A 16,306-nucleotide genomic window follows, 5' to 3' on the forward strand; every position below is an offset into this window, starting at 1 on the left:
ATAGTGTCATGGGATCTTTTACATCCACCTGAGAGCGCAGACGGGGCCTCGGTTTAATATCCCATTCAAAAGACGGCACCTCCGACAGTGCAGCACTCCCTCAGCACCGCACTGGAATGTCAGCCTAGATTTTTGTGCTCAAGTCTCTGGAGTGGGATTTGAACCCACAACTTTGACTCAGAGGCTATCCAATGAGCCACGGCTGACACTTTTTTTTCCTTTTGTGTTTAGACTTTGCTCTTATGCTCTTTTTCTAGGTGCCCCTTTTGAAATGCTTCTGCATTTTCTTATGTCAGCCCAATGAACCCTTTCTCCCTGCAGGACTTGGAGAGGTTAGTTTCCACTTTTTAATTTGTTAATCCATTTAGCATTAAGTTTGTTTAGCCTCGTTAGTTTTAGGAAAGTATTCCTTTTTAAGGTGTTCCACTTGTCTTCTATTGAACCTAATTTCTTTAAATTTAGCCCGACTCCTGATCTTAAATATTTCTGATTCCATTATGTTGAACATGATCATTCTGTGGCTGCTATCCCTTGGGGTGCTATGCTTTCCAATATCAGGGTCACGAACAAATCTCAGGTGAAGATGATCACTGCCTCGTACATTGTAGTCAGTAACGGGTATTTAGTGAATGCCTTGACAATACCTGGATGTGCAGTTTTGACTATTTATAGTGAGCATAAATGATGAGCTAAAAATATTTCTAGAAAGAAATGTCCTATATTACATTTCAAAAGTAGTTCATAGAATCATAGAATGATACAGCACAGGCGGCCATTTGGCCCATCGTACCTGTGCCGGCTCTTTGGTACAGCGATCAAATTAAACCCATTCCCCTGCTCTTTCCTGATAGCCCTGTAAATGATTTCCCTATTAGTTCAGAGTATAAATTGTTATATTTAACTAGTGCAGATTAGTCTTGCACTTTAGACACACGTGTTACGGTATGAGCTGAGCGCATCTGTTTACGGTAATGGTTCCCCATCATGCAGCTTTTATATTCCAATCATGCAGAATAGATTTGTTCACCTATTAGCAGTAGAGAGAGGTTTATTACTGCTCATGTTTTTAATCTGGAAGCTACTTCTCGCAATAGTACATTCAATACTACTGGGCACAATTATCTAAAAACACCCCGAACTAGGGAATATGGAAAATAAAGTCAGCTAAATTTTTCATCTTACAGCTGACCATTATCCACTGACACCTGCTGAAAATTGCACATGTGCATGTCTAGTGAAGGATAACAACTTGGATTTATATAGCAACTTTAATGTAGTAAAATGTCCCAAGACTCTCCATAACGAGGAGCGTTATCAAACAAAATTTGACACCGAGCCATATAAGGAGATATTAAGACAGGAAGTAGGTTTTAAAGAGCGTCTTAAAGGAGGAGCAGGAGGTAGAGAGGCAGCGAGGCTTAAGGAGGGAATTCCAGAGCTTAGGACCTCAGCAGCTGAAGGCCAATGGTGGAGTGATTAAAATCGGGGATGAGCAAGAGGCCAGAAACCTTGGCGGGTTGTAGGGCTAGAAGAGGTTAGAGAGATTGGGGGAGCGGGGCATGGAGAGATTTGAAAACAAGGATTAGATTTTTTTTTTTAAAATTAAATCGAGGCGTTGCTGGACCAGCAGCCAATGTAGGTCAGCGGGCACAGGTGATGGGTGAATGGGACTTGGTGCAAGTAAGGATACGGTCAGCAGAGTTTTGGATGAGCTCAAGTAATGCTCGTGATGCCTCCCACTGTGGAATAGGCTGCTGATACACACCATTTGGACTTGCACATGAAGAACAGGCATGTGGCAAGGGATGGATAGCACCCATGGAACTGCACTCCAACATAGGTTAGCGCCACTGGACAAAAGGGGAGAAAATTTCCTGTCGAATCAACAATGTTCAACGTTCTCAAAAGAAAACAATCTTTTTGACCAATATTTCCTCCCTCTCTTCTTCTAAAGGCATTGACTCTTGCTGAAATATGATTTCACAGTCATTAACCAGTACCTCACTCAAGTGGCCATTACTTAGCCCAGTAGCGCTAAGGGCAATTGCAGTATCCCTATTGCCATCCGAACACGAGAATAGTTAACTTAGTACAGCTTGCAAAACAAGTTGAGCTTGCAAATCGTTGGCCTGTATGATGCAGCTACATGCTGGCTTTGTCTAACTAAGCCACTGGGAGAAGAGAAAGCAGATCTTAAAAGACAATGGGCCAAAAATTGCGGTCGGCAGCGTACCTCCGGAATAAGGTTTCCTTACGTAATTGCTAGGCAGTTGGTGGACAACTCTCTGCCAGCAATTAGGTTTTTGGTGGTGGAGCGGATGGCCTGTCAAGACAGACTGCAAGTGCAGGATTTAGCGCATGCGTTCCCGAACGTGCGGTGGATTTCAAAGGCGCTATGATGCCGCACTTAGAGTATGCAGTCATACCCACTGCAAAATCTGGGCCATGATTGTGAAATTACAGGTTAAAAGGTCAGATATCCAGAGATGGTAATCCTATTTCTCAGTATCTCTAAATCCCTCAGGAACTTCCTGTTATAATCATTTTCAAGTGTGTACCAAAGCATTTGTTCTAATGTTTCTCTGTTCTGCTCTTGTTGCCATGGCATTGATATGGCTGGCTGATCCAGTTAAGTTTTGATCTATGGTGACCTCCAGAATGTTAATGGTGGAGACTCAGTGATTGTGGTGCCACTGAAAAATCAGGAGAAGTGGTTGGGTCTTTTTTTTTTTTTTGGGGAGGTGGTCATTGCATGACATTTATATGGTGCAAATGTTACCCAACACTTGACAGCCTAAGCCTGGATGTCATTCAGATGTAGATTGGCTTGGGTTGCTTCATAATTGGAGGAGTTGGAGATTGAAACTCTGTTTAGGGTTGAACAGGACACCAAAGCGGCAAAACTATTTGACAGACAGACAAAGGGATGGATGAATGGAGGGAGGGATGAACTGGTTTGCAACATTACAGGAACCAAAAAAATCTTAAGGAACCTCCATTATTTACATTACTAATGCACTCCTTAAGATTATTGTGTCCCCATGGCATTTCATACCAACTAACCACCATAGTGGTTACAAGGAACAGTGAGCCTAATCAAACACTTACCAAGATGACATACTCATTTTGAAGTTCATTGTGACAGGAGCAATAGGCCTAAAAAACAAACATGGACCACGTGTATTAACATATAGTGCGGTTTAGAAATTAGTAGGATTTAATCCTAGTGTCTATCTTAAAGCAAACAAAAATTAGAAATGGAAGTTCAGTCATTGACCAAACATTTCTGGAACAATCGCAAAATATATGTAATAACAAAGTTTCACAATACATTTTAAACACACTTCAAATTCCTCAGTAAAGTCCAATTCTCAATTGGTATGTTACAATCCAAAAGTCTCACTTCCTCTTTGATAGCAGCAATGAAAATGACCTTTAAACAAGTTACAATGCAAATCCAAATCTAAATGTGACTCCTGCAGCAAGCCCCCACAAAATCTGAAGTAATTGTGATTGTTTGTTTAAACATCATCAACAGAACAGCTCCCCTACAGTGAATAGTGTTGTAGTATGTAATGCAGAATGTATAATTTAATAAAACTGGTAATAAGTATGATGGACTGACCACTTTGTTCAGTTACAAAGATTTCAATGAAGGGAAAATGCATGGTTAAGGAGACTGATTTGGTGGAAGTCCTGATGGACATTAGTTGGAAGTTGGAAGAAGCTTATGGGGAGAACTGAGCCTGAAAATTAGAGGAAAAGGTGGAGGTAGTTGATGCTGCAAATGAAGAAGTGGTCTTGGTGATGGACTGGGCATGGGATTGAACAGGGTACCAAGGCTGCCCACTGTCAGTTCAGCCTGAGTGAGTGAGCAGCAGGGGAAGAAAATGGAGTCAGTGTAAATCTAATAGACAGATGGAGGGTTGGATGAACTGGTCTGCAACAAGACAGGAAGCAGAAAATCTTAATGAACCTCCACTATTTACATCACTATTGTGATTTACCTTCAATTAAAGTAACTTTTGGATTATGGTGGATTTCTGGTGTCAGTAAGCAGTGAGAAATGAAGACTTGGGCCTGACAGCACTGGGTGTTGGTAGGGGTTTCTTAAGGTCCGGCAGCTCTGGCTTGTAACTTTTTAAAGAGATCTCTGTAAACATTAAATTTAGCGTTTTATGAATGTTTCCCAAAAGTGTATCTCGAATCAGAGTCATAACAGCACAGAAGGAGGCCATTCGGCCCATCGAGTTCATGCCAGCTCTCTGTAGAGCAATCCAGTCAGTCCCATTTCCCCGCTCTATCCCCATTGCCCTGCATGTTTATTTCCCTCAAGTGCTTATCCAGTCTCCCCTTGAAAACATTGAGTGTCTCCGCCTCCAACACTTCCGTCAGCAGCAAGTTCCAGGTCATCACCACTCGCTGCGTAAAAAAGTTTTTCCTCACGTCCCCCCTGTATCTCTTTCCCAAAACCTTAAATCTGTGTCCCCTAGTCCTTGTACCATCAACTAGTGGGAACAGCCTTGCCCGTCTAGCCTATCTAAACTCATCATAATCTTGTACACCTCTATCAAATCACCCCTCAACCGCCTTTGCTCTAATGAAAACAAATCCAGCTTCTCCAACCTGTCCTTGTAGCTACGATCCCCCATCCCCAGAACCATTCTGGTAAATCTCCTCTGAACCCTCTCAAGGGCCTTCACATTCTTCCTAAAGTGTGGTGACCAGAATTAGACGGAAATACTCCAGTTGTGGCCTAACCAGCTTTATAAAGGTTCAGCATAACTTCTCTACTTTCGTACTCAATACCTCTATTTATGAAGCCCAAGATCTCATATGCTTTGCTAACCACTCTCTCAATATGTCCTACCACCTTCAGGGACCTATGCACATTAACTCCCAGGTCCCTCTGTCCCTGCACACTCTTTAAAACTGTGCCATTAAGCATATATTGCCTCTCCCTGTTCCTTCTGCCAAAATGCATCACCTCACACTTCTCTGTATTAAATTCCATCTGCCACTCGTCTGCCCATTCTGCTAGCCTTTCTATGTCCTGTTGCAGTCGATTGGCATCAACATTACTGTAATTGAAGGCACATCAATCACTGTTTGCCACACGCCCATGTTTGATGTCATCAGCAAATTTAGAAATTCTACTCTGTATTCCAATCATTTCTATATACAGGAAACTTTGTGCTATCCGGAGGTGAGCTATCCGGCAATCTGGAGCCACCGGCAAAAATCAGCAGCCGTTTTTTATTCTTTGTTTGTTTTTTTTGCTTTGTTTGAACAGTCAAGCTGTGCAAGGTCTGTAGCTATAGCAACAGCTTCAGCTACAGAGCTTTAGGGCCACACCCGAGTGTTTAGAAGCTGTTGCTAAGCAAGTGTTTGTTGTCAAATACGGAGATAAGAATCTCCGTATCTCTCAACATTAACTCTGGAGAGTACGGCAGTTTTCAGGCAACGGCAGCAGCTCGGTCCCGTGGGTGCCGGATAGCACAAAGTTTCCTGTATCATAAAAAAGTGCCCCAGCACTGACCCTTGGGGCACACCACTGACTACCATCCTCCAGTCTGAAAAACAGCCATTTACCACAACTCGCTGATTTCTGTCCTTAAGCCAATTCCTTATCCAAGCTGCCACTAACCTACCTATTCCATGAGCCTCAATTTTGTTAGCCAGCCTTCTATGTGGTACTTTGTCAAAAGCCTTCCAAAAATCCATGTAGACAACATCCACTGCATTCCCTTCATCAATCCTCCCTGTTACTTCATCAAAAAATGCAATTAGTCAAACACGATCTGCCTTTCACAAATCCATGTTGGCTCTCCTTAATTAGCTTAAACCTTTCCAAGTGCCCGTTATTTTTTTCCTTGATTATTGTTTCTAAAACTTTACCCACCACTGATGTTAAATTGACCGGCCTGTAGTTACTAGGATTGTCCTTGCACCCTTTGAACAATGGTGTCACATTTGCCACTTTCCAATCCTCAGGCACCTCCCCCGCGTCTAGGGAAGATTGGAAAATTATGGCAAGCCCTTCCGCCACCTCCTCCACCAATTCCCTTAGCAACCTGGGATGCAAGCCATCTGGACCAGGCGACTTATCCACTCTAAGCATACCCAGCCTTTCTAGTACATCCTGTCCATCAATTTTCACCTCTTCCATTGCTTCTACCTTTTCCACTTCTACCGATATTTTGTCAGTATCTACCTCCTTAGTAAGCACCGATACAAAGTACTCATTGAGTATTCTAGCCTTGCCCTGCGCCTCTAAGCATATATCACCACCTTATTCCCCAATAGGCTCCACCCGGCCTCTTACTAACTGTTTACATGCCAGTAGAAGATTTTTGGGTTCCCTTTTATGTTAACCGCCATTCTACTCTCATATTCTATCTTTGCCAATCTTATTTTCATCTTCACTTCCCCTCTCAACTTATTGTATTTGGTCTGGTTCTCCCTTGAAGAATTCACCTGACATTCATCATACACCCTCTTTTTTTGTGTGAACATCTTCTCTATCTCCCACATCATCCAAGGAGCCCTTGCTTTGGTTCCCTTAACCTTCCCTCTTGTTGAAATGTACCTAGCCTGTACTTGGAACATCTCCTCCTTACAGGTCACTCATTGTTCAGTTACAGTTTTCCCTGTCATTCTTTGGTTCCATTTCACCCTGGCTAGATCCTTTTGAAGTTAGCCCTATTCCAATTTAGAAGTTCCACTCTAGATTGTTCCTTGCTCATCTCCATTGCTAATCTAAATCTTATGATACGATGATCACTCGTACCGAAGTGTTCTCCTACAGACATTGGGTCAACCTGGTCCACCTCATCCCCAGCACCAGAGCCAGCAATGCCTCGTTCCTCTCTCACCCTGGCCGTTACCCCTGGTACAGCTCTCATCTTCACTCCCTTAAGTCCAAGGGACGCACTCAAACGGATATGGCGGACAACTGGTTTAGCCATTCACCGCCAGATCTGGCTGGACCACATAAAGCACTATCGGGCCTGCTCTCGTCTGCCAAAATTGCTCACGATTCCAGAATTGTTCTGGAATGCAAAGATAAACCCCAGCTCCTATTCTCTGCTGCTAACCGTCTTCTTAAACTCCTCTCCCCTCATCTCTGATAACAAGTGTAAGGAGCTCATGGACTTCTTTGTCTCTAAGATTGAGACCATCCATTCAGCTGCCTCTGCCACTTCCCTTCATTCCCCTAGCCCACTGGGCCAAACTTCCTCTAAGGATCCTCCCTGTCCTAGCCCTGAACTCACATCTTTCTCCAGTTTCTTTCCGGTCTCCCCTCATGACCTCTCTGCGCTCATCTTGTCTATGAGACCCACCCCCTGCTCCCTCGAATCTATTCCCACCAAATTGCTAACCACCTAACTTACTTTCCTGGCTCCCATGTTAGCCGATACTTTCCTGGCTCCCATGTTAGCCGATATTGTTAACAGTTCTCTCTCCTCAGGTACTGTCCCCCTCTCCCTCAAATCTGCCGTCATCACACCTCTCCTCAAAAAACCAAACCTTGAGCCCTCTGTCCTTGCAAACTACCGCCCCATCTCCAACCTCCTTTTCCTCTCCAAAGTCCTTGAACGTGTTGTCGCCTCCCAAATCCATACCCATCTTTCCCGCAATTCCATATTTGAATTTCTCCAATCAGGTATCCGCCTTTGCCACAGTGCTGAAACAGCTCTCATCAAAGTCACAAATGACATACTTTGTGACTGTGACAAAGGTAAACTTTCAGGTTGGCAGGCTGTAACTTGTGGGGTGCCACAAGGATCAGTGTTGGGGCCTCAGCTATTTACAATCTATATTAATGACCTAGATGAAGGGACTGAGCGTAATATATCCAAGTTTGCTGATGATACAAAGCTAGGTGGGACAGTAAGCTGTGAGGAGAACACAAAGAGTCTGCAAAGGGATATAGATAGACTAAATGAGTGGGCAGTAAGGTGGCAGATGTGCAGGGAAATGAGGTTATTCACTTTGGTAGGAAGAATAGAAAAACAGAATATTTTTTAAATGGTGAGAAACTGTCAAATGTTGGTGTTCAGAGAGATTTGGGTGTCCTCATGCAAGAAACACAGAAAGCTAGCATGCAGGTACAGCAAGCAATAAGGAAGGCAAATGGCATGTTGGCCTTTATTGCAAGGGGGTTGGAGTATAAGAGTAAGGAAGTCTTGCTACAATTGCACAGGGCCTTGGTGAGACCACACCTGGAGTACTGTGCACAGTTTTGGTCTCCTTATCTAAGGAAGGATATACTTGCCTTGGAGGCGGTGCAACAAAGGTTCACTTGATTGATTCCTGGGATGAGAGGGCTGTCCTATGATGAGAGATTGTGTAGAATGGGCCGATACTCTGAAGATAGAGCAGATGAATGCGTGGCTGGAGAGATGGTGTAGGAGGGAGGGTTTTAGATTCCTGAGGAATTGGAACCATTTCTGGGGGAGGTGGGACCTCTACAAGCCAGACGGGTTGCACCTCAGCAGGAACGGGACCAATATCCTCGCAGGAGGGTTTGCTAGTGCTGTTGAGGAGGGTTTAAACCAGCTTGACAGGGGGGTGGGAACCTAAATATAGAGCCAATAGGGAGGGAAGAAAAACTGGAATTGGAAAACAAAAACATAGAAAGTAAATTGGAAGGACAGAGGAATCAAGGGCTAGATAGTAGTCAACAAGGAGGTTTGCCTGTACTAAATGGTATATACTTCAATGCAAGGAGTATAGCGAACAAGGCAGATGAGCTGAGGGCACAGGTAGATATGATATTATAGCTATTACAGAGATGTGGCTGAAAGAGGGGCAGTTATGGCAGCTCAACATTCCTAGTTACAGGATTTTCAGATGGGATAGAGATAGAGGTAGAGAGGGAGGGGGGTCGCGGTATTGATTAAAGAAACTATTACAGCTGTGAGGAGGGATGATATGTTGGAGGGGTCATCAAACGAGGCCATATGGGTCAAACTGAAAAACCAAAAAGGAGCGATCACACTGCTGGGAGTGTACTAGACCCCCAAACAGTGAGAGGGAGATAGAAGAACAAATATGTAGACAAATTTCTGAGAAGTGCAAAAACTACAGGGCAGTAATAGTAGGGGATTTCAACTACCCCAATATTAACTGGGATAAAATTAGTATAAAGGGTATAGAGGGTGCAGAATTCCTAAAATGCATCCAGGAGAACTTTTTTTAGCTAGTATGTAGCTGTGGTAAACCACTGTTATTGTTGTTCACCGTTGTTGTTGTTGTTGCACACTGTTGTACCTATGCATGCCTCAGCATGTCTCTGCTGGCTCCACCCCTGGCTCCACCCACAGGCCCAGGTATAAAGGTGACCGCTCTGCAGCCCCCTGCCTTCTTGGAACCCAGTCAACCACGAGAGGCATGCTCTGTTCTTTGCTAATAAAAGCCTTTTAGTTACTCTCCTAACTCTCCCGTCTTTTATGAGTAATTGATAGCGCATCAATTTTATTAGCAAAAACAAAATGTTGGCAACAAACGCTGAGCAGCAGGCTGCTGCACCAAACACTGAGCAGCAGGAGCTGCTGCGAGCCCTCAGACCAACATGCCTGGACCTAGACCCCCAAGAAGCGGGTTCGGCTACCAAATTCGCACATTGGCTGCGTTGCTTCGAGGCTTACCTGCAAGCCTCAACTGTGACCCTGGACGAAAACAAGCTAGAAATCCTGGCCTCAAAGGTGAGCCACCAAGTTTATACAATAATCCAGGACGCGACGACCTACGCGGCGGCTATCGATCTGCTAAAAGGGCAATACGCACGCCCGGTAAATACGGTCTATGCCAGGCACCTCTTAAGATCCCGCAGACAGCAGCCCGGGGAATCAGTGGAGGCCTTCCTACGGGCACTACGGATACTCGGCCGAGGCTGCGATTGCAAAGAAGTATCAGCCGCAGCACACACGGAGGGACTGATCCGAGATGCTTTCGTCGCGGGTCTAAGGTCCGACTACTCCCAGCAGAGACTGTTGGAAAAGGGAGAAATGGACCTGAGAAAGGCAGTGTCCCTCGCGCTCTCGCTCGACGCGGCCCACAGAAATATGGACGCCTTCTCCCCTAACCGCTCCGCAACGTGGACGCCACAACCTTGGGTCATGGGACCGCCACCTTCAACTGCTGCTGCGATGTCCAAGGCACAGAAATGTTATTTTTGTGGCCAGGCAAAACACCCTAGAGCACGCTGCCCGGCGAGAAACGCTACCTGCTCCGGCTGCGGGAAGAAAGGACACTATGTCAGCGCCTGCAAAGGTAAAACCGCTAACGCAGCAACGCCGCGTGCGAACCATGGGGGCAGCCATCTTGTCCGCCATCGTGGGCTCCCCCAGCCGTGTGGGGATCGGGATCATGGGCGCCGCCATTTTGTCCGCCATCTTGGACGTCTCCAACTTCAACCACGGGGGACCCGGACTCAACCACCGCCTCATCTGACGACCACATCGACTCGCTCGACCATACGCTGGCCTCCGTGACGCTGGACCAATCTCTCCCTCATCAACTGTCCAGGTCCATGATGGACATTACGGTAAACGGCCGCGCCACTACCTGCCTTTTTGACAGCGGGAGCACGGAGAGCTTTATCCACCCCGACACGGTGCGCAGTTACTCTCTCCCGGTCCTGCCGACGCGCCATCGGATCTCTTTGGCTTCCAAAGCCCAGTCAGCGGACGTCGGTGGCTACTGTGTAGTGACCCTTTCAGTAAGGGGCACAGAATACAAACATTTTAAACTTCTGGTCCTGCCCCATCTCTGCGCTGCCGTTCTACTGGGGTTGGATTTTCAGTGCCACCTTAAGAGTGTCACATTAGCGTATGACGGACCCCTCCCCCCACTCACAGTCTGCAGCCAGCAGCTTTTAAATCGCCCACCGCGCACCATTTGCAGCCTCTCCACCCTTAAAGTCCACCCCCCTCCTTGTTCGCTAACCTCACCCGCGACTGTAAGCCCATCGCTACCAAAAGCGGGCGTTACAGTGCCGGGGATAGGAGCTTCATTAAATCCGAGGTAGCGAGACTCCTGAAGGAAGGGATTATTGAAAGTAGCACCAGCCCGTGGCGAGCACAAGTGGTGGTAGTGAAGACTGGCGAAAAACAGCGCCTAGTTATTGACTACAGCCAGACGATCAATCGCTACACCCAGCTAGATGCATACCCACTCCCCCGCATATCTGACATGGTCAATCAGATAGCACAATACCGGGTGTTCTCGACGATTGGTCTGAAGTTGGCATACCACCAGCTCCCCATCAGGGCTGAGGACCGCCAGTACACAGCTTTTGAAGCTGACGGTCGTCTCTACCACTTCCCCAGAGTTCCCTTCGGCATCACCAACGGGGTTTCAGTCTTCCAACGGGAGATGGACCGGATGGTTGACCAGAACGCGCTCCAGGCCACTTTCCCCTATCTAGACAACGTCACCATCTGCGGCCACGACCAGCAGGACCATGATGTTAATCTAGAGAAATTCCTCCGTACGGCCCAGCGGCTGAACCTAACATACAACAAGGACAAATGTACGTTTCGTACCACGCGCCTTGCCATTCTTGGCTGTGTAGTGGAGAACGGAGTCATCGGCCCCGACCCCAACAGGATGCGCCCCCTTATGGAGCTCCCCCTCCCCCACTGCCAAAAAGCACTGAAGAGATGCCTAGGGTTTTTCTCGTACTATGCTCAGTGGGTGCCCAACTATGCGGACAAAGCCAGACCCCTCATCAAGTCCACCTCCTTCCCCCTGACAGCAGAGGCCTGTGCAGCCTTCACTCATAAAAAGAGATATTGCGAGGGCCACGATGCACGCAGTGGATGAGTCCATCACTTTCCAAGTGGAGAGCGACGCATCCGACTTTGCCCTAGCTGCAACCCTTAACCAGGCGGGGAGACCCGTGGCCTTTTTCTCAAGGACCCTCCAGGGCCCCGAGATTCGACACTCCTCTGTCGAAAAGGAGGCCCAGGCCATTGTGGAAGCTGTGCGACATTGGAGGCATTACCTGGCCGGAAAACGATTTACCCTGCTCACTGACCAGCGTTCAGTAGCTTTTATGTTTAATAATAAGCAGAGGGGCAAAATCAAGAATGACAAGATCTTGAGGTGGCGAATCGAACTCTCCACCTACAATTACGATATCTTGTACCGGCCCGGGAAACTCAATGAGCCCCCAGATGCCCTATCACGTGGTACATGCGCCAACGCGCAGGTTGATAGACTGAAGACCCTCCACAATGGCCTCTGCCACCCGGGGGTCACCAGGTTTTTTCACTTCATCAAATTCCGTAACCTGCCCTACTCCATCGAGGAGGTCAGGACCATGACCAGGAACTGCCAAATCTGTGCCGAGTGCAAACCGCATTTTTATAGGCCAGACAGAGCAAGCCTGATCAAAGCCACGCGCCCCTTTGAACGGCTGAGCGTCGATTTTAAAGGGCCCCTCCCCTCCTCTGACCGCAATGTGTACTTCCTCAACATAATTGACGAGTACTTCCATTTCCCGTTTGCCATCCCTTGCTCAGACATGACCAGTACCACGGTCATTAAATGTCTGAATGACCTCTTCGCCTTGTTCGGTTTCCCTAGCTATATTCATAGCGACAGGGGCTCATCCTTTATGAGCGACGAACTTCGTCAGTACCTGCTCGCGAGAGGTATTGCTACAAGCAGGACCACCAGCTACAACCCCCGGGGGAATGGCCAGGTGGAAAGGGAGAATGCGACGGTCTGGAAGGCAGTCCTTTTAAACTTGAAATCTAAGGGCCTTCCGACCTCTCGCTGGCAGGAGGTCCTCCCTGCGGCGCTCCATTCCATTCGGTCACTGCTCTGTACAGCCACCAATGCCACCCCTCATGAGAGAATGTTCTCCTTCCCCAGGAAGTCCACATCGGGGATCTCGTTACCGACATGGCTGACTTCTCCAGGACCCGTCCTACTGCAGAAGCACGTGAGGTCCCATAAGACGGACCCCCTGGTCGAGAGGGTGAGCCTCCTCCATGCCAACCCTCAGTATGCTTACGTGGTGCACCCGGACGGGCGGGAGGACACAGTCTCCATACGAGACCTCGCACCTTCGGGTGCTCCCGAAACACCTCCTTCGCCACCCACCACTACCCACGCCTACCCCCAGTACGCTTACGTAGCGTACCCGGACGGGCGGGAGGACACAGCCTCCACACGAGATCTCGCACCTTCGGGTGCCCCTGAAACACTACCATTGCCATCCACCACTACCCAACCCCGCTAGACGGCATGCCGCAGCCCCAGGACCCGTCATTGACCACCCAACCACTCAATGAGACGCCTGATTCAACGTTGGATGCTGCACCATCACCGCCGCCACCACGACGATCAGGACGGCATACAAGGCCACCTGATAGACTTACTTACATGAACCTTTAGTACACTTCACCCCGCCGGACTCAATTTTAAACAAGGGGTGAATGTGGTAAACCACTGTTATTGTTGTTCACCGTTGTTGTTGCACACTGTTGTACCTATGCATGCCTCAGCTGGCTCCGCCCCTGGCTCCACCCACAGGCCCAGGTATAAAAGGTGACCGCTCTGCAGCCCCCTGCCTTCTTGGAACCCAGTCAACCACGAGAGGCATGCTCTGTTCTTTGCTAATAAAAGCCTTTTAGTTACTCTCCTAACTCTCCCGTCTTTTATGAGTAATTGATAGCGCATCAGTAGCAAGCCCAACAAGGGAGGGGGCGGTTCTGGACTTAGTTTTAGGGAATGAAGCTGGGCAGGTAGAAGGCGTATCAGTAGGGGAGCACTTTGGTGCTAGTGACCATAATTCTGTTAGATTCAAGGTAGTTATGGAAATGGACAAGGATAGACCAGGAATAAAAATTCTAAATTGGGGAAAAGCAAATTTTGCTAAGCTCAGAGGGAATTTAGCCATAGTGGACTGGAAAACAGCTACTTGAAGGGAAAGCAGTGGGAGGCATTCAAGGAGGAGATCCGGAGGGTTCAGACCAAACATGTGCCCTTAAAGAAAAAGGTGGGACTAACAAATCTAGAACCCTCTGGATGTCTAGAGACATACAGGGTAGGATAAAGAAAAAAAGGGAGGCGTATGACAGATACCGAGGGCTAAATACTCTAGAATCTTTAGAGGAGTACAGAAAGTGCAGGGGTGCAATTAAAAAGGATATTAGGAAAGCAAAGAGAGCATGAAAAATTCTTGGCAAGTAAAATCAAGGAAAACCCAAAGATGTTTTATAAATATATTAAGAGTATAAGAAGATAACTAAAGAAAGGGTAGGGCCTTTTAGAGATCATGAGGGTAATGTGTGTGTGGAAGCGGGAGACATCGGTAGGGTTCTTAATGAATACTTTGCGTCTATTTTCACAAAGGAGCGGGGCAAAGCAGACATTGCTATCGGGGGGGGGGGGGAATGTGAAATATTAGATGAAATAATCAGTGAGAGAGGAAGTATTAAGGGGTTTAGCAGCTTTAAAAGTGGATAAATCCCCAGGCCCGGATGAAATGTATCCCAGGCTGTTAAGCGAATAAAAGAGGAAATAGCAGAGGCCCTGACCATCATGTTTCAATCCTCTCTGGCTTCAGGTGTGGTGCCGGAGGACTGCTAATGTGGTACCCTCGTTTAAAAAGGGAGAAAAGGATAGACTGAGTAATTACAGGCCAGTCAGCCTAACCTCGGTGGTGGGAAAATTATTGGAAAGAATTCTGAAGGACAGGATAAATCTTCATTTAGAAAGACACGGATTAATCAAGGATAGTCAGCACGGATTTAAGGGAAGGTCGTGTCTTAACAAACTTGATTGAATTTTTTGAGGCGGTAACAAGGAGGGTAGATGAGGGTAGTGCAATTGATGTAGTGTATATGGACTTTAGCAAGGCTTTTGAGAAGGTTCCACATGGCAGACTGGTCACGAAGTTAAAAGCCCATGGGATCCAGGGCAAAGTGTCAAGTTGGATTCAAAACTGGCTCGGAGACAGGAAGCAGAGGGTAATGGTTGATGGGTGTTTTTGTGACTGGAAGGCGGTTTCCAGTGGGGTTCCGCAGCGCTCAGTACTAGGTCCCTTGCTTTTTGTGGTATATATCAATGATCTAGACTTGAATATATGGGGTATGATTAAGAAGTTTGCAGATGACACTAAAATCGGCTGTGTGGTTGATATCGAAGAAAGAAGCTGTAGACTGCAGGAAGATATCAATAAATTGGTCAGGTGGGCAGAGCAGTGGCAAATGGAATTCAATCCGGAGAAGTGTGAGGTAATGCATTTGGGGAGGGCTAACAAGGAAAGGGAAGACACATTAAATGGTAGGACACCGAGTAGTGTAGAGGAACAAAGGGACCTTGGAGTGCATGTCCACAGATCCCTAAAGGTAGCAGGCCAGGTAGATAAGGTGGTTAAGAAGGCATACGGAATGCTTGCCTTTATTAGCCATGGAATAGAATACAAGAGCGGGGGGGGGGGGGGGGGGTGTTATGTTTCAACTGTATAAAACACTAGTTAGGCCTCAGCTAGAGTAGGTCACCACATCACCACATTACAGGAAAGATACGATTGCACTAGAGAGGGTACAGAGGAGATTTACAAGGATGTTGCCAGGAGTAGAGAATCTTAGCTATGAGGAAAGACTGGATTGGCTGGGTCTGTTTTCCTTGGAACAGAGTAGGCTGAGGGGAGACCTTGTTGAGGTGTATAAAATTATGAGGGGCATAGATAAAGTGCATAGAAAGGACCTATTTCCCTGAGCCGAGGGGTCAAAAACCAGGGGGCATAGATTTAAAGTAATCGGTGGAAGGTTTAGAGGGGATTTGAGGCGAAATTTCTTCACCCAGAGGGTGGTGGGGGTCTGGAACGCACTGCCTGAAAGGGTGGTAGAGGTAGGAACCCTAACTATATTTAAAAAGTACTTGGATGTGCACTTGGGATGCTCTAACCTGCAGGGCTACAGACCAAGAGCTGGGAAGTGGGATTAGGCTGGATAGCTCTTTGTTGGCCGGCACAGACACAATGGGCCGAAATGGCCTCCTTCCGTGCTGTAACTTTCTATGATTCTATGGAGTGTCTCGAACTAGGGGCCATAGTCTCAGGGTAAGTGGTAAGCCATTTAAGACAGAGATGAGGAGGAATTTCTTCACTCAGAGGGTTGTGAATCTTTGGAATTCTCTGACCCAGAGGGCTGTGAATGCTGAGTCTTTGAGTATATTCAAGGCTGAGATACATAGATTTTTGGACTCTAGGGGAATCAAGGGATATGGCGATCGGGCCGGAAATTGGAGTTGAGGTCGACGATCTGCCATGATCTTATTG

General features: G+C 47.0%; 1 protein-coding gene across 4 annotated transcripts in view; it reads right to left on the reverse strand.

Moving 5' to 3' along the window:
* The window catches only part of LOC147114884 (acyl-protein thioesterase 1-like), a 65,229-nt gene that overhangs the window by 31,010 nt on the left and 17,913 nt on the right, over window positions 1-16,306 (reverse strand). For all 4 annotated transcript variants that reach the window (XM_085992944.1, XM_085992946.1, XM_085992943.1 and 1 more), the window contains one exon: window positions 3,109-3,156. In XM_085992944.1, coding sequence (XP_085849070.1) covers window positions 3,109-3,156 — 48 coding nt within the window. The remainder of the gene's footprint in view (window positions 1-3,108; window positions 3,157-16,306) is intronic.

This window comes from Somniosus microcephalus, chromosome 7 (genome assembly GCF_052327205.1).
Source record: "Somniosus microcephalus isolate GS21.2 chromosome 7, FLI_Smic_1.0, whole genome shotgun sequence".
NCBI classification, from domain to species: domain Eukaryota; kingdom Metazoa; phylum Chordata; class Chondrichthyes; order Squaliformes; family Somniosidae; genus Somniosus; species Somniosus microcephalus.